This window comes from Caretta caretta, chromosome 11 (assembly GCF_965140235.1).
Source record: "Caretta caretta isolate rCarCar2 chromosome 11, rCarCar1.hap1, whole genome shotgun sequence".
NCBI classification, from domain to species: Eukaryota; Metazoa; Chordata; order Testudines; family Cheloniidae; genus Caretta; species Caretta caretta.
Genome location: NC_134216.1, coordinates 38,919,590 through 38,937,933, shown reverse-complemented (window position 1 = coordinate 38,937,933; position 18,344 = coordinate 38,919,590). Strand labels below are relative to the sequence as shown.

The 18,344-nt window shown below is 41.4% G+C and overlaps 1 protein-coding gene across 3 annotated transcripts in view; it reads left to right on the top strand.

The window, feature by feature from the left end:
- The window catches only part of LRP2 (LDL receptor related protein 2), a 180,735-nt gene that overhangs the window by 25,760 nt on the left and 136,631 nt on the right, over positions 1-18,344 (top strand). For all 3 annotated transcript variants that reach the window (XM_048869191.2, XM_048869190.2, XM_048869192.2), the window contains exons 5-8: positions 12,309-12,419; positions 12,552-12,665; positions 12,843-12,959; positions 14,245-14,388. In XM_048869191.2, coding sequence (XP_048725148.2) covers positions 12,309-12,419; positions 12,552-12,665; positions 12,843-12,959; positions 14,245-14,388 — 486 coding nt within the window. The remainder of the gene's footprint in view (positions 1-12,308; positions 12,420-12,551; positions 12,666-12,842; positions 12,960-14,244; positions 14,389-18,344) is intronic.

Sequence of the window (18,344 nt, the reverse complement as noted above, 5' to 3'; positions counted from 1 at the left end):
GGTATATATAAATATAAAGAACAAAATGTTCAAAAGTTGGCTCATAAGTTGCACTTGCAAAATTTGCATGCACAACCATTGTGAATGCAAATTTACTCAAGCAAAATAGCTAATTGCCCGGACAGTTGTTACTTAAAAGCACAGCGCGTCATTTTGTGTAACCAGATTCCTGTTTATACATGCAAATGTATGATTTGTGCACACAATATATATGTGTATATTTTATGTGTATACATAAACTTTTCATGCACAAGATTGGTCGAATATTTAATGGTCAATGCTTACCTTGTCTTGCCTAATAGTCAACGGGAGTTATTTGGGTGGATTAGAGGTCAGAATTGAGCATACTGTGTTTTGCATATATTACTAAGAATTCTATAAGTAATATGCACAACTACCCAAGGGGCTGCATTGCAGGCCCCCCAAGCAACATTTCACTGGGCCCAGGGCAAACTCATAACATGAGTGCCCAACCTACTCCACAGAGACAATAATTAATGAAAGAAAAAATTATATTTTATTTCTGAAATGGCATAGATGAGCCTTATCACTTTACAGCTTTACTTTCTGATCTTTTTTCAGTTGCAAATTCACAAATGACCTCACTAAAGTCAACTTTTTTTATGAGTTCACACTTAAGTGACTTAAGCCTTCCTATGCAATAGTAGATCGCCTGCTGTGTTTTTGATGAGTACCAGCTTGCTGAAGACTTCTTTTGGCTTCTGCCACCGTCATTGGCATTATGCAAAATGTTCGTAGGGCTATACACACTTCCCTGAAAATTAGTCGTATTTTTTTTGTAAATCTCATTAAGTCAGATGAGTGGTAGCAGATCAAGTTCTATTCCAAAAGTAGACTTGAAGCCAGTCTCTTAGAATCTTTTCTCTGTTGCTGGAAGTCCTACGTTTCAGAAGAAATGTAGCAAAGCTATGACTGTTAACAGCTTTTGGATAAACTTCACTAGCTTCTGCATTGGTTCGAAATTCGGAGGACCAGATAGAACAATTTTTTGATAAAGAGAATCTGTAATGCGTTTAGGCCACAATACTGGATCTTGTAAAAAGCATGACTTAATAAGTAGTGTAGCACTTCTCTCTCCTGCTTCTTGCAAATCTTCCTCTAAGTCTGGTGGTAATATTACTTGACTATCTTTGAAAGTCATTAAATTGGAATCACAAGATTAATCTGGCTGCTTTTCTTCAGTTTCCACAGTCTTTATACTGAAATCACTGTCACCTTGCAGTTTCTGTTTATCCAGTTCCTTAGTTTGTGCATTGTTTGAGCCAGGCTGTTGAGAGGCCTTGTCTATCTGGAAATATTGGAGGATTGACTGTTGTCCTTTGGCTTCTTTTCTTTCCCTTTCTTTAAGCTCTTGACATTTCTGGCTGCCTGATTTGTATTGATAGCCAAACATGGCAGTATGGTGCACATATTAATGATACACAAGTGACAGATGCTCTCTAGGCACCCTGGAGATACTGTTCCCTGTCCCTGGAGATACTGTTCCCTGTCCCTGGGGTATGGTCTCAGCCATCTAAGTATCCTTGAGGGCTAGATCACTGTTTGGAATGTTGCTTCTGTTTTAACATTGCTTCTGATTTGGCTCAGGTAAATCTTGCAAGATCACGTGAGATCTGGACACCACATAGATGTATAGGCACAAACATACTCACCGAGATATATAACACTGAATCAAACTAAAACATCCACAATTCAGCCTGAATTTTTTTCTCATGGTGATGGGCTTTCTGGCTGGGTCTGTTGTTGGACCAGACTCTAGTAAAGTGTACCCATTGCCTCCCCTATACTTGGGGCCTGCTGCTTTGGAACAGCTAGTAGCTGTGAGTTCGAGAAAGTGGAGGCTGCTATGGTCACTTGTGCTTCTTCTCTAATTTCAGTTTCATTTCTTTGAGGACATCTTACCCCTTTGGGGAAAAAAAGTGTTGGATTCCTCCAGTTTGAACTCTGGACTATACGGAGCGTCTCATGGCAGAGAAGAGACAGAACTGAGTCATTATGAGTATAAAGAGGATTTTTCATTGGGCCTGCTGGACACAGATAGATCCTATAGCTCTTCGAGTCTATCTCCCACAACCGCAGAGTTAAAATAGCTGTGGACTGCCTAGTGACACCACATAGGCCAAGTCCTGGCCTAGAGTTCATGGTCATGGAAGAGACTACTGACTGAGCTACAGAATAGAGGCCTCATTTTTCAAGGGAGTGTCATTTGTGCCTAACACCTACTTAACATAGTGTACATCAGCATGCTTACTGATAGCGTTAATAATAATAAAAAACTACACTCATAGACCACGAAGCAGGTGCTGGTGTTTACAGTGTTGCTAGCAAGAAGATAGCAGTGAACTACAAAATACACTATCAGGAAACAGATTTGGAAAAAAAGTAGAGCTTTGGATACTGGGTCATTAATAGAGCAACAAGAAATAAAAAGTCACTAATGGCTTTATTTACATAAAAAAGGCTGGTGTACATGCTATATAAAAGAAAACCAGAATATTACTTACTCAGCCAACAGCCTGTGCCTTTTATCCCTTACTTACAAGTGGCTAAAAATGAGTGCTGTCTGTAAAATGAAAAGTGATTTAGAAGCCAATGGTATGCTGGAATAAAAGGCAGCCCAGACAGCCAGCTTGGAGCTATTCCACATGATAGACCTCCAGCCAACTCTAAAGTCACCAGCACAAATGCCTGAAGAGTCTGCCAAGGATTCAGGAACAGATGCCACTGCTGGACAGATATTTTGCACAGCTTGGCATTTGTGTCCTGTAAAAGCTTAGGAGAAAAGAGATGGTGTTAGCCTTTGTTTAGCAAATGTTCAGAATGTTTTTTGGGGAAAATAGTTTTCCTGAAAATGAAATATTGTTAAAAATAAACATTCTTGTGAAGTGAAAAACTTGATGGTGACAATTTGTATTTACATAGCACCTTTTATTCAAGGGTCTCAAAGCACTTTATAAACAATAATTAGCCTCCCAAACTCCTTGTAAAATAGATGAACATAGAATCGTAGGACTGGAAGGGACCTCGAGAGGTCATCTAGTCCAGTCCCCTGCACTCAGAGCAAGACTAAGTATTTTCTAGACCATCTCTGACAGCTGTTTGTCTAACCTGCTCTTAAAAATCTTGAATGATAGAGATTCCATAGCCTCCCTAGGCAATTTATTCCAAGGTGCTTAAGCACCCTGACAATTAGGAAGTTTTTCCTAATGTCCAACCTAAACCTCTCTTGCTGCAATTTAAGCACATTGCTTCTTATCCTATCCTTAGAGGTTAAGGAGAACAATTTTTCTCCCTGCTCCTTGTAACAACCTTTTATGTACTTGAATGATGTTATACCCATTTTCTCAATGGGTAGAATGAGGAATAGAGAGGGTACTTGACTCATCCAAGGTCACACAGTAAGTCAATGGCAGATCGAGCAATAGAACTCAAAATCCTTTGCTCTGAGCAGCAAACACAACAATGTTTGAAAATGAAATTACACACTTTGATATTCTGTGTTTTTATTTTAATGCTCCCAGATAAATAGAAAAATAAGATTTTGGTTTAAAGTTATTGGAATTGGGCCTGTTGCATGGTTTAGCAGTGTTGCTCTCCACTGCCGGGTGAGAGACCCATTCTTGGGCCCTATCTATTACTCCACGGGTCATTAGATCTTGGAATTTTTGTGGAGGCAGCACACTGAGCCCTGAGGAGAAGAACTGCCCCATGTCATTCAGCAGCAACCACTCTGGCTGATTGGGGACTGCTGTTGACAGTCTTTCTTAGTCAGAAGGGTGACGACTCTGACTTGACTGCTTGTTAGAGAAAAAGTAGTGGTGGGGGGAGGAGGTGAGGATGAGAAAGATGTAAGCGTCCAGAGGACCATCCCCAAAGAGCTGGTGAATTTTACACCTCTGTCTTTGCAAGGACTGGGGCTATAAGCAGAGACCATGAATCATAATGAATCGTGGTGATTTGATATACTATAAAATGGGGATTAGATTTTATACTTTGCTAGCAGTGCAACTGGTGTGTTAATATTAGTAAGCACTATTTGTTTCCATCCAGTCATTTTCCTTTCTTATCCATGTTGATGCAAAGAAATGGTAAGAGAAATATCATTAATTTGGACTTTTCCTCTAGCACAAGTAATTTGTGCTAAAGCGTTTTCAAATGAAAAATCTATATAGAGTGGTCACGATTTATTGAGGAGACATCAAAGTTCATTTGAAATTGCTGCCATTTTTCCTCAGAGTGTAAAGTGTATGTAAACATTTAGTGGACAGGTCTCTCACAGCAGAACTTTGTATAGTGTTGTGCCAGTTAATTATTTTTGGAAGCAGATTTAAATTGTAAAGAAGATAAAGACTCAGTTTGTTTCTGAATGAGTTGCAATATTTAAGAGACCAGTCAAATGCAAAATGCCACCAATATTAAGTAACTGAGCAATTAAACCTGTAGTAAAATGCAACATGAAGATTCAAAGCCACAGTCCATTGTCCTTGCTAATAATCCCATTAGCAGTAAAAGGCTAAGATAAACAACAGAAAAATGTTTCAGCAGCAGGCCATTTAATTAATGTATTGAAGCTGTTTTTATTTCATAAAAATAATAAGGTTTCTTATCTCATTAAATAAATGCATCACTTTGCTTGTCTGTTTTATAGAAAACTGCTAACTCTTAGTTCAGTTTTAAAATACTTATTGTTAACACTTAAAAATGCAGAATGAAAATGCAAACTTTCAGCAGGAATGATTTGATAACAAATGGTGTTTTAACCATAAATAGCTAAGGTCTGTGTGATACTGAGCTGTCTTCCTATTTTGGTAAAGTATAGTGTTCCCCCACCCCTCTTGCCATCCTCTCAATTTAAAAATGTAAAAACCTATACCTGGAGTGGGGGCACCTGGTATCTCTGTGTTCTACTCTGCAGTGACTGCTGTAGCCAAGAAAAGGGTAATTACATGGATCCAGCCTTGTCAGCCAGGCAGGTCGCTGCAGTGTGGGGCTATGAGGGAAGAAGGGAAATCCTCCCAGAAGGACATGTTCATTGAGGTTGATGATCTGACCACAGGCTTAGGGGCTCCTGAGTTTTAATCCCAGTTTGGACACTGAGTTCCTAGAATGGGTAAATCACTTAACCTCTCAGCCTTTGCCCCAGTTACCCTATCCCTAAAATGGAGACCACACTGACTACCCTAAGAGGTTTTAATAAGTTAAGGTTTGTAAAATGTTTTGAAAATGTCCCTGTAATAAGAGGTGTGACATGCAGGTGTGCTGGTAAGAGATTGCTCATTATTCCCTGGCCCCTCTCATAGGACATGGTCAGGGTTTCAAGAGGTTACACTCCTGCATCATGTGGCAGAAGTCAGTGTCTGCTGCTTCCACTGGCTACTGTTACAGCTAATCTGCTAAGTATTATTATTGCTTGGTTATATTTTCCTCACAACTGTTTATCCCTGAGGTCTCAGAGCAAAAATATTAGGTGGAAAGCAAAACAGTGTTGTTTTAGCTGCTGCCGTAGAATAGCTTTCAAACTGTTTATGAAGGTACAGTATAGTGTGTCCTCTGCGTAGCTACGTTTTAAATGCACCAATTAAATAAAATAACAGTGGCGACTGGTGCCCAAAATAGCTTGTTGGGCGGCGGGTAATATGGTGCCTCCTCTCCCACCTGCCCTCTTCTGATGGTTGATCATATTTTGAAAGTGGAAAACTGGGACAATGTGGTTGGAAGCTCACAGGGAAGTGCTTTGGATGGGGATAAGCAAGGCCCTTAATTTTTGTTTTTTTTTGAAAAATTCCCAGGTTTTACAAAAGCTAAAATGCTATTTGTTTTTTATTGAATTTTGGACCACTCAAATACATAAAAACACAGATTGTGTTAAGAAAATCCAATACATTACATTAGGTAGGTGTGTTTATGTTAATAAATTAGTCTAAATGTAAATATGAGGATTTGGCTGACTGCTCCGGAAGGAGAGATGGCAGGTCAGTAACCTGGGCAGCCCAGGTAATCAAACCGGGTCAAAAGTACTCTTACATTTCTCTATATAAAATTTTTTTCTGTCCTCCTGTCCTGCAACATTAACCCAGATATTTACCAAAAAAGTGTGAAGTTAGTTTTTCGCACTGATTTTTACCCATTTTTAAATTTTTGTAATAAACACTGATAAATTCCTGGACAGTTTTAAACAAAGTAAAAACAGAAAATGAAGTATCTTGGGGAACCCTTCTACTGCCTACTTTCCTTCTCCACAGCTAGTCTGTTCTGAAACCTCTCACACCCAACAGCCATAGGCTCAGAACAAACCCAAAGAAACAGTATTGTCAGCAGTTGTGATTTATCACAAGTCTCACACATATTTGGTGTTTTTTCCTACAAGCTCCAGCTCTTGGAGTCAGGAGATCTCATAATCTCAGCTTTCATTAAGAAGAAAGTTTCTAGCCTTAATGGTTGGAAAAACCTGGAAAATGTGAACCCTGAAGGCCCCACATCCAGCAGGAGAATGTAAAGAACTCCATGTTTATTATTTTTCAAAATCTCGTGATTTTTAAGTCATGATTTTGGGGGGCCTGAATCATGGTTTTGAAAGATTGAGGGTGGCCACACTGTAGAACACACACACAAATGACACACACATTAAATTAAAGAGATGGGGATTAGTACAAGAATTGTAAAGTCAGTAAGGACCTGGCTAAAGAGGAGAAGGCAATGGGTTTTGCTAAAAGGTGAACAATTGGATTGGAAGGAGGTTACGAGTGCAATTCCTGAAAGATTGGTCTTGGGACCAATCTGATTAGGCTGCATTGTCAATACAGATGAGGGTCAGAATATTATACAGGAAGATCTGGATGACCTTTTAGACTGAAATGACAGAAATGAGATTAAATTAAATAGTACAAAGTGTAAGATCATACACTTAGGGTCTAATAATAAGAATTTCTGCTACAAACTGGGGGCTCATCAGTTGGAAGCAACAGAGGAGGAGAGAGATGTGCGTGAGTTGGTGGATCACAGGATGACGATGAGCCACCAATGTAATCCTAGGATGTATCAGGTGAGGCATTTCTAGTAAAGGTAGAGAAGTGTTCATGCCATTATATGAGGCAGTGGCAAGACCGCATCTGGAATACTCTTTACAGTTCTGGTCACCCATTTTCAAGAAAGATGAATTCAAACTGGAACAGCTGCAGAGAAGAGCTACTAGAATGATGAGGGGAATGGATGTCCTATCTTATGAGGAAAGGCTGGAAGAACTTGGCTTGTTTAGCCTAGCAAAAAGAAGGCTGACAGGGATATGATTACTCTTTGTACATACATGAGTGGGTAAACCTTTTAAGCTAAAGGACAATGTTGGCACAGGAACAAATAGACATAAACTGGCCATGAACAAAACCAGGCTGGAAATAAGAAGGTTTCTAACCATCAGAGAAATGAGGGTCTGGAAAAGCCTCCCAATAGGAGTTGTGGGGAAAACAATTACACCTCTACCCCGACATAATGCGGTCCTCGGGAGACACAAAATCTCACCGCGTTATAGGTGAGACCGTGTTATATCGAACATGCTTTGCCCCCACCCCCCACCCCCGTTCCTTGTTCCCTGAGCGCCCCCTCCAGAGACCCCTCGTCCCTAATCATGTAGTGAAAAATATGATAGAGTATTTTCATATCAGTTGGAAAACTATACTGTGGTTAGGGGCTTTACCCTTTAACCCATGAAATTCATGGAATTACTTGTGTGAGTAAGGATTGGAGCCCTCCAGCTCTAACTCATTATTGCCATCTGGCCTCTCACAGAATGCTTTTGCTCAGAGGAAAGGGAAAAATTAATTAAATAATCTCCACAACAAATAAAATGGAGGAAAAAAAATATAATGTACTTATTCCCTTAGTACAGGGCAAACTAGGCCGGATCTGGCCCATCAGGGTTTTGGATCCAGCCTGCGGGATTGCCACCCCTGTGGCACAGTGGGGCTAAGGCAGGCTCCCTGCCTGCCCTGGACCTGTGCCACTCCTGGAAATGGCTGGCACCACATCCCTGCGGCCCCGGCAGAGCGGAGGGCAGAGGGCTCTGCGTGCTGCCCTCACCTGCAGGCACAGCTCCCATTGGCTGGGAACAGGGAACCTGCCTTAGCCCCGCTGCGCGCCGCTGCCACCCCGAATCCCTTCTGCACCCTGCACTCCAACCTACTGCCGTGCCCTGCACCCCTCCTGCACCCGCACCCCTGCTCTAAGCCCCCTCCTGCACCCCAAACTCCTGCCCTGAGCCCTCTGCCACACCCCGCACACCACCTGCACCCCAACACCTTGCCCTGAGCCCTTTCCTGCACACAGCACCCCCTCCCACACCTCGCACTCCCTCCTGCACCCTAACCCCCTGCCCCAGCCCTACATTTGTCGCCCTGCATGCAATTTCTCCACCCAGGTGTGGCCCTCAGGCCAAAAAGTTTGCCCACCCCTTCCTTAATAGTACTTATTATAAAAACTAATAAACTGCAAACTGGGCAAAATACATATTTTAAATAACACCGAAACACCTCTGCTAATGGCACCCGATGACATCTTTTTAACTCTTTACATTGACATTACATGAGGAGAATGCACAAGACCCGAGTTGAGAGCATGCCCACTGCAGGAGTGATGCTGCCATAGGTTCTCTCTTCTCCAGAGAGATTCCAGTCTGTAGTGGGGGAAAATGGTGCACACTAATGTGAACTGGTTGTCATTAATTTACAATAGTTTGGTGGTAGGTTTCTGAAGGGACAGTCCAGGGGAATGGGGCCAGCTTTCATATTTTTCCCTCTGAGCCTTGCTCAGGGGATCTGAAACAACACAGAATATCATTTGAAGGATTTCTGTGCAGGTGAGATAAAACTACTCCTCCCTTAAAACACTTCCCCACGTTAGGTCTATGGGTTTTGTCTCCCCTCCAGTTGTAGAAATGGAGCAGGTTGTGGAGCTGGCTGCAGTTATTAATATGCTTTAAAATGTTGTTTTGTTGTTTGAAGTTTTGAAAATAAAACACACATGATATTTTTACTCTTTCTTTTTTGGTGACAGAAATGATCCATTAGTGGTTCTCTAGCTCAAACTAACCTCTTTTTTTCCAAACAGAGATACTGTCAGGTTCCACCAGCTAAGTGATCTGATTGGTGGAATATTCTTATATGCTTAGTAAGGCCTGATCAGCCAGATTTAGCCTTTCAGGCTATTGGTCCCCAAAAGAACTTTGGCTTCCTGAGCTCCTTAGCTGCAGAGGTACCGAGTGGGAAATGTCTTCTGTGGCATGCCCAGTTAGGCATTCTCTGCCAGCACCTTTCCTCATCATCTTGTATCCAGCTTGATCAGAATACATATCAGTCAGTTGCTTGAGAAATCTGTCAGCTAGGGGGAGCAATACCATGGCTATGGCCTGAAATTAAATAAACAAAACAAATGGCCTCCCACTGTCTCTGGGGTTAGGTTTCAGAGTCCAGTGGGAAGCCTGCTACTCTGTATGACTCAGTCTGTATAAAGATGCTTTAGTTAATTTAGCTGTTCTAACAATATAGGATTTTATATGACATAACTGCAGTTGATTTAAGTGAACAGGAGGCCTGTACATAACATTTAATACAAAATAGAGTTTTACTAAGACCAGCCCAGATTTTGGGGTTTGTAGTTTGAAAAAATATCTGCAGTTAGATATGTTAATTATTAGCTATTAGTCTCTAATGAGTGCCCCCTAAATTTTGGTAAATAATATATTGTCTGAATATTAAACATCCTAATCTGGGACTAAATTTCCCCCCATGTTAACTTTAGTTAAAATTGCTCCAATTTACATTGGTGTAAATGAGATCAGGATAGGTTCAATGTATTCTACACTTAGTTCATCTGTTAGAGCTAAAGTTTTCTAGGAGTTCATTCTAAATCAGCAGCTGCTTTCTGTGATCTTGATAAAATTCTTGATCATTAGCAGCCCCGACAATTAAAGGGAAGTTAATTTCCAGGCTGGAAAAATCTGCTATTTTAATGAAAAAATTTAAAGGGACAGTTAAAGGAAGGCACAGAATTAGATCTGAGTGATTTGCCAGGCTTATGAGTTGCAAGACAATAGAAAACTTATTACTCTCCACTATAACTATAAAAGACAGTGTTAAAATAAATGGCAAAAGATACAGTGATACCAGGTACACATGTACACTTTGGCTTATAGTTAAGACATGGGATTTTTTTTTACCATAATCATATGGGTTATAAATTATAAATGCATTAATGAAAACTGTCTTTGGGGCAAGATCATCATAGTCTTGTCTGCAAAGTAGGTCTTGGCACTGAGTAGATGACAGGGTACCAGGGCTAGGAGAATCTTTCCTCTATGAAGTGGTGCCAGTAGGTATCTGAGGTACCCATACATGCCCCCACCAAAGGGGAATGGGGCTGGTGGACTCTCACAGTGGCTAATGCCCTGCACTCCTTATGAGGTTCTGCCCCTTGTGTATTTCCATCCATGGAGCCCAGGTGGTGTGGAAGTTTGCAAACTTCCACACCACCTGGACTCTATGGATGGAAATATAGATGTGTGCCCCCACCCATTGCTGTCTCCTTCACTGTACACTGTAGGTTCCATTGCCATGGTGTCCTCCATGTTTCCAGAGACAGAGGAAGCTTTTGACTCTCAGTGAATAGCATAGTTTGGCTCAAAGTCAGGCCCTAGAAACACAGCCATACACATAAGACTGCAGAATCTATACTATTGGTGAAGTTGTATGCCGACTCCCCACAACCGCAAGCACGTCCCCCATGCAAGGGCTAGGAGTAGCCTGTGTCAGAAGTGGGGCTGCTTGGTCAGGGTGTTTGGGCTAAAAGATGTTAAGCAAGCCTTCTGACACCAGGCCATGCCCTGCAACTAGAGTTGGCAACATATTTCAAAAATAAGGGACTGCTTTCTTAGCACGCCTGCCTCACCTCTCCTCCCAATATTGTAATCATTATAATAGTAATAATTAATAAGATGTACTCACCTTCATGGGTATTTCTTGCTGCTTTTTGCAGCATTCAGCAACTCCCAATCTTGTTGTACAGAGATGAAAAAATAAGGAATGTCCCTTGTAATAAGGGACTGTATTCAGCCCTACCGAAGAACATTCCCTCGTTGGGTCCAACCACAAAACCTTTTGGAGTGTGAACTGTACTCGTTCGTGGGAACCCCAGAAGGATACAGCAGCTATGCTCTGGGGTTCCTCTTCTGGCCACCCCTTTTTCAGTGATGTATACAGCGCCCCAGTCTGCAAGTTGCTGAGGGACTGCAAACCACATTAATTACAATGGGAGTTTAGGGTTCTTGCTACCTTGCAGGAACGGGCCCGCACAGAGATGCAACCTGAATTTGGCCTAGTATGTTTGACATTTGATACACCTATTTATATTGTAAAATTAAGAACTTTTGTAAATAGATACCATTAAAAAATGCATCCAGATGAGTCCATAAATGACTATTTCAAGTTTAAGGAGAAAAATGGTAACATACAGTATGAGAACAACTAATTTTGTCGTTGTGTTTAGGCACAAATATTTTATCTGTGGAATTTATTGTTTTTTTTTGTGTGAATTCTGTTGGAGAGAATTAATAATCCATGTTTTAAATTCCAGTTGGCGTGTATGAAAACGTGGATGAGAGTGAGAGAGAGAACGAGAACTTTGTCCTGTTTATTAATAATATAAGGATGTAAAATGGGAAGAGAAATACAGAATGAAAATTTAGGGCCACAAAATGAATGAAGTTTGATTATTCTTGAGCTCATTTGACTGGCTAAATATTCCTTCCATGTAAAAGTCCCGAGACACTGAATTTGAGAGCTCATGGAGTTCTAAGAGGCTCTAAATCTGAGTGCAAGTACCTCCATTTCTAGTTAAACATGTTCACTGAGATCAATAACATTTAAAACTAAGATAAGAATAAATAAAATACTTGCTTTCTTTGGTGTTGTGTCATTTTCCATATTGCCATGGGTTATTTGAATTGTAAACTCCTTGGAGCAAGAACCCGGCCCTGGGATAGGGGCAGGTTGTCTCATAATTGCCTAGTTTCTTGCAAGGTTTTTTGTATGTTTCTGTGACGCATCTGGTACCGATCACAGCTGGAGACAGGATACTGAACTAGATGAATCATTGGTCAGTTCCAGTATGGCAATTCCTATGTTCCTTTTTATATTTGTCTGTAAAGCACCATGCATAGTGCAGAATGCATACATAACAATATAATCATAAAGAGATACTGTATATTCTAATACTTGTGGCTACTGTGTTTTTTCTTATAGGTTACCCAACATGTGAACAGTTATCTTGTGCAAATGGAGCATGTTTTAATGCAAGCCAGCATTGTGATGGTAAAGTAGATTGCAGGGATGCCTCTGATGAAGCCAACTGCAGTAAGTGCCACATTTAGCATAACCCCAAACATTTGTAGTACTATGTATCCTCTTTGTAAGAGAAATACTGGAGTTTGTTTACTACATTTGAATATGTTTTTTTCTTTTCTCCGTTCAAATGATATCGTTCAGCTCATGGATGTGCCAGTACCCAGTTTCAATGTGCCAATGGAGAATGTATCCCCCGAGCCTTTATCTGTGACCATGATGATGACTGTGGAGACAGGAGCGATGAAAACTCTTGCAGTACGGTGGTTTTATTTGGCTTGTTTGCCTGTTAAGAGCTGGTTTTCTTTGAAAGTGTGACAGTTAGCACAAAGCAGGGGCAATGCTCTGTTATGTAGCAGACAGAATCCAAAAGTTCTTTTAATATTTTTTTTTTTGTGGCTGAATGATGGAAGTTTCTCTTGTTCCTTCCCTCAGCTTATGCAACTTGCAGAGGCAATTTCTTCACTTGTCCAAGTGGCCGCTGTATTCATCAGAGCTGGGTTTGTGATGGAGATGATGACTGTGAAGATAACGAAGATGAAAGTGGATGTGGTAAAGACAGAAGCAAACTTATTTTAATGATGCAATTTACAAAGAAAAACCTTGCAAACCTCACTGCTAAAAAGTCTTAACATAAGAATGTTTTATATCAGAATTTTTAAAGATCCATGGACATTCCTGGAAAACTTTTAATTGTTTTTATAGATACAGTTCTACTAATATAATATATATAATTTTAATACTTTGGGTTTTCTTATTTTGTATTGCTAAGATGGTGAGTATAAACCAGGGTATGTCAAGAATTCATCTGCTTATTCCCTGTAGCCCAGATCTTGCACCATTTAAATCAATGGAAACTTTGCCATTGATTTTCATGGGAGCAGGGTATGTCCTCATGTGAAGCCAGAATTCTCAGTTTGTAACAGAATGTCCATTTCCACAGTAACTAACTCTGATGTTACAAGTACAGGATTATGATTTCTGGTTGGTTGAGTATAGGAGGAGATAACGTGCTGGAAGGAAAATGCCATTTTTGTGTAAATATTCTGAGTAACATTTTTGTTATTAATAATGTGATATTCAAAATAACCATCTCTATCTTTAACAAAGATCTTCCATTTATCAAATCACCCTTTTCAGAGGAATTTGTAGTAAACATGAATATACCAGTTAATGAGAAATGAGTGTGTAGGCATTAGGACTGGTGAAGAGTTTTCTGCTGAAACTGTTTTTCTATGGAAAACTGAGTTTTCGGCTAAACAATCTGCAATGCAGAAAGTGCCTCCTTTCCCATGAAATTTTTGATTTTTCATCAAAAAAATGATGCTTAAAAACCAAAATATACTGGCTAAAAACAACTTTCTGACAAAAAATTCAGTTCAAATTTCTTGTGAAAAATTGAAATTTTCTGTGGGAAAATTTAAACCATTTTTTTTTTTGGTGCTGAAATTTTCTGTGATTACCCTTCTCCCCCCACCATTTTTAGACCAGCTGTAACAGGCATGTTTCAAAAGAACAAACCATTGTTCCATTTTTAGTACACGGGTCAAGCAAAAGCTAAATAGTAATAGGTATCTGAACAATGGGGAAAAATGGAAAGGGTTCACCTGACTGCATGAGTATTTTCCACAGTGTAATTTGAAGATCACTGAAAGAATATGGTGACTAGGATAGATACTATTTCTTTTGTGGGCTGTCACAGCTACATGCAACAATCAAAAGCTGAATGAAAAATAATTGAAGATGCTTATTCTCTAGGAGGCTTTTGGGAAAGCAGCTCCAAGTAGTACTTGAAGCATGTTCCTCAATTATTCTGTGTTGCTTCTCTTTTCCTTAGAAAGTGGTCGCCATGAGTGTTACCCAGGAGAATGGGCCTGTCCTGTGTCAGGACACTGCATTCCAATTGGTAAACTGTGTGATGGGACTGCAGACTGCCCTGCCGGAGAAGACGAAACTAACATAACTGCAGGCAGACACTGCAGTGAGTATTAGAACTAGCAGGATGCATGGAATAGCAGAAAAGCACATTAATGTCTTTTTTGTGTCTTTGGGGTTTTCTAAACAGCACTGAGAATTAGGAGGTGTGTTATTTTTATTAGCGCTGAGTGGACATATTGAAAAGTATTCTCTGCCATGCATGTACAGTTCTGTTGACCTCTTGTGTGGAAGGTTTGATAGATAAACATTTCTGATAATTTTTTTCAATATTTATTTGAAGAGTCAAGGGTTGAGCTCTTGTGGGCCGTTGTTTCTCTTCATCCAAAATATTTTTGTTTCACCTTTTCACATTAAACAGGAAAGAGTAATACCTAATGGTTAGAGCACAGGACTGGATGGCTGTGTAACCTTGGTCTGGGCAAGTCACTTAGGTCAGAATTTTCAAAATTGTCCATTGATCTTGGGTACCTGCGTTTTAGTGCTCAGCCTGAGAAACTCAGGGCCTGGTTTTCAGAAATGATGAACACAGAAAGGTCCCATCAACTTCAGTTGGACTTGTGGGTGCTCAGTAGGGTTGCCAGGTGTCTGGTTTTCGACTGGAACACCCGGCTGAAAAGGACCCTGGAGGCTCTGGTCAGCATGGCTGACCGAGCTGTTAAAAGTCTGGTTGGCGGTGCAGCTGGGCTGGCAGGCTCCCTGCCTGGCTCTGCGGGGCTCCTGGGAAGCAGCCAACATGTCCCTCCAGCTAAGGGGCGGCCTTGGGGGCTCCACACACCTCCCCCACCCCGAGTGCCGGCTCTGCAACTCCGATTGGCCGGGTACTGTGGCCAGTAGGAGCTGTGGGAGCAGGGGCAGCACGCAAAGCTCCCTCACCACCCCTTGGTCTAGGAGATGGAGGGACATGACACTGCTTCTTGGGAGCTGCCTGAAGTAAACACCTCCCAGAGCCCGCACCCCAAACTCCCTCTCACGCCCCAACCCCCTGCCTCAGCTTGGAACCCCCTCCCGCACCCAAACTCCCTCCAGGAGCCTGCACCCCGCATCTCCCCCCAGGGCTGGCCCATAATATTTTGGCATCTGAGGCAGGGAGCTCAAATGACTCCCCTATTCCCCATCGCTCGGGCCAAAACTTTGAAAGGTCTCAATTCTGCTTTCTTCCTGTTCTACTCCTCTCATGGTACTGCTCTGCTACCTGCCCCAATAAAGGAGAACTAACAACTTAAAATGCCTTGTTCAAAAATTTAAAGTAACACTTAACTTTCAAACGCCTGAACAGCAAATGTAACTTCTCTTGTCTGCATAGTAAACACTGGCATTTTTATCTGTTGAATAATCAAAGTGGTGCTTTCTGTGCCTTCTTGGTTGCAAAGATTTGAACTGCTTCCTGAAGGTCCACAGTCTGGGCCAGCTCATGCACTATTGAGATGGTTGCAAGGCCGACCAGCCTCTCCTATGTCATTGTGGAGCATAGATGTGTTTTTATTAACTTCAGCTTGGAAAAGCTGCATTCTCCACTGGCAACTGTTACAGGAAGTGTTAGAAGTATTCGCAGAGCAACAAAAGCATTTGGAAAGAGGGTGGTCATCTTATTTGTGCACATATATTCCAGAACAGCCTTTGGAGTTGACCTTGCTGAAAAGTATCTTGAAAGGGCTTTCAATTCATCACCTAAATCACTCGCATCAATATTGCGCATGTCATCATGTGTCAACACTGTCTCTAGTGCCCTGCATTGCTGGTGTAGGTCTTCTTCAGCTATAGTGAGGAGTTCTGGAATATCGTACAACATCCCAAATATACTGCGGTGTTCCTTGAGCTGCATGAAACGTTCTTCAACTGACTGTATTGCACAATCTAGCACCTGGTTAAAGAATTCAACTTTGAATTGTTGTTTGGGGTCTCTTATGGGATTATCCCATGCCTCATAATCAAAATGTCTTCTTCTTCGCTGACTCTTGTATTCTTGAATGGGTGGGAAAATAGCTTCAGTGTGAAGTTCCTCTGCCAACTTCTGTGCGCTCTTCAGGACGTTTTGAAATCTCTCATCTGACCGGTAAGACTGTAGGTATGACTTTGCTTTGTCCAGTTGTTCCATTGCTCCAGATATATCAAGGTCAACACCCTGGCGTCTCTTGCTTTTAAACACCATTTATTTCAAACAGTATGTCATGCCACAACACTAAGCCACACAGAAATTTGAAGTTATGTATGTTTCTGGTGATTCCGTTTCCCTCTGCCACTGTTCTCCCACGAACAGTTCCTGTCATAGCATTATCCTCCATAATAGCAACTATGGCATCATCTATCTTCCCAATTTTGTGTTTGATAGGCTTTATCGCCTCCACTCAACTTTCCCATTGTGTGGCACTCAGTGGTTTCATTGTCAGAGAGGATGTTCCCCGACGTTGTTTCAAAATTTGCCATCGATGAGTTGATGCAGAGAAAAATACATAGATGCTTTGAATTACATTAAAAAATTCAGCAGCCTCACTAGATGCTGATGCTGCATCACTGACCATCAAGTTCAATGAATGAGAACTGCATGGGACAAAAAAAGCTTGAGAGTTTAACTCTCGGATCCATGTCTGCACTCCTCTGTTCTTTCCTCTCATGTTGGCACCATTATTGTAGCCCTGACCTCTTATGTCAGTTATCACAATTCCTGTATCTTCCAGCTTTTTAAGAAGCACATTTGTCATACCAGCTCCTGTAGTATCATCAATGTCAATAAATTCTAGAAAATGCTCTCTGACAGTCACCATTGCAGGGATATTTTCACTAGGTTCTGTTGTTGTAACAAAACGCACGATTAAAGTCATTTGTTCCGTATGGCTGATGTCAGGTGTGCAGTCCAGAATAACAGAGTAATATCTTGCTGACTTCAGATCTGCCAAAATCTTCTGTTTGACTTTTGTTGCCAGTAACTGTATGATCTCATTTTATATGGTTTTTCCAAGGTAGTGGTGTGTGTACATTTCTTGCGTGGTGACTCTTCTTAGATGCTCCTGGAGTACAGCATCAAATTCAGCCATCAGCTCCACAATTTTAAGGACGTTTCCATTGTTTGGCACATACAGCTGATCTGAAGTGCCACGCAGTGCTAGGTTTTGTGTAGCAAGCATTCTCACAATGGCAATGAGCCTTTTCAGAACATTTTGACAGTAAAGAGACTAATGCAATCTTCTCCTGATGCTGATCATCTATGGTGGCCTTTAACCTTCGTCTCATCTCAAGCTCTTTCCATCTATGGAATGCTCTCTGGTGATTTGCTGCCTTCTCATGGCATGCCAGATTTCTAGCCAGATTTTTCCAGTCCTTTGTTCCTGTAGAACTCAATGTGGCTGGAACATTAGGCTGGAAGAGTTTGCAACAAAAACAGTATGCAGCATTCTGGGTTTTTGAGTACATAAGCCATGGCCTCTCCACTTTGTCACCATTGGGAATTTCACGCCAGTAATGTGTTAGATGGAAACTTCTATTTTCATTGTTTTTGGGGAACAAGAAGTTTTTCACTTGCTGTGGCCCATGCAGTACAAGGAAGTCCCTCGGGCTGCTGCTCAAGTGGATCCACAGTCCTGGATCATCTAGACTTAAGGAACTAAACTCAGCAGCAGCTGTTTCTTGTGCCTCCACCACACTCTTCTCTGATCTACACTTTTCTTCAGAAATGTGCATGGTTACATCCATTTGAGATGGAGATATGGATGCTGCAGTAGCTGCCAGGTCACCTGTACTCTGACTAACTGGTAGATCAGGCATCTCCTCACCACTCACGTTCTCACTGGGGCCGGAAGGCTCACCGTGGACATTTGTGTCTGTGTATCTCAGGAGAGCTCCTTCCCGCTTAGATAGAAAAGCTCCCTTTGCTTTCTTTCTTTTTCTGAATGCTGCCCCAGAGGGGCGTTTTCTTCTTTCTCTCATGACTGCTGTTCTGTGCCAGCTATAGTGGCTCTCAACACTCAGTTGAAGGGGACAAATAAGCAGGCTGGTAGCAGGGCC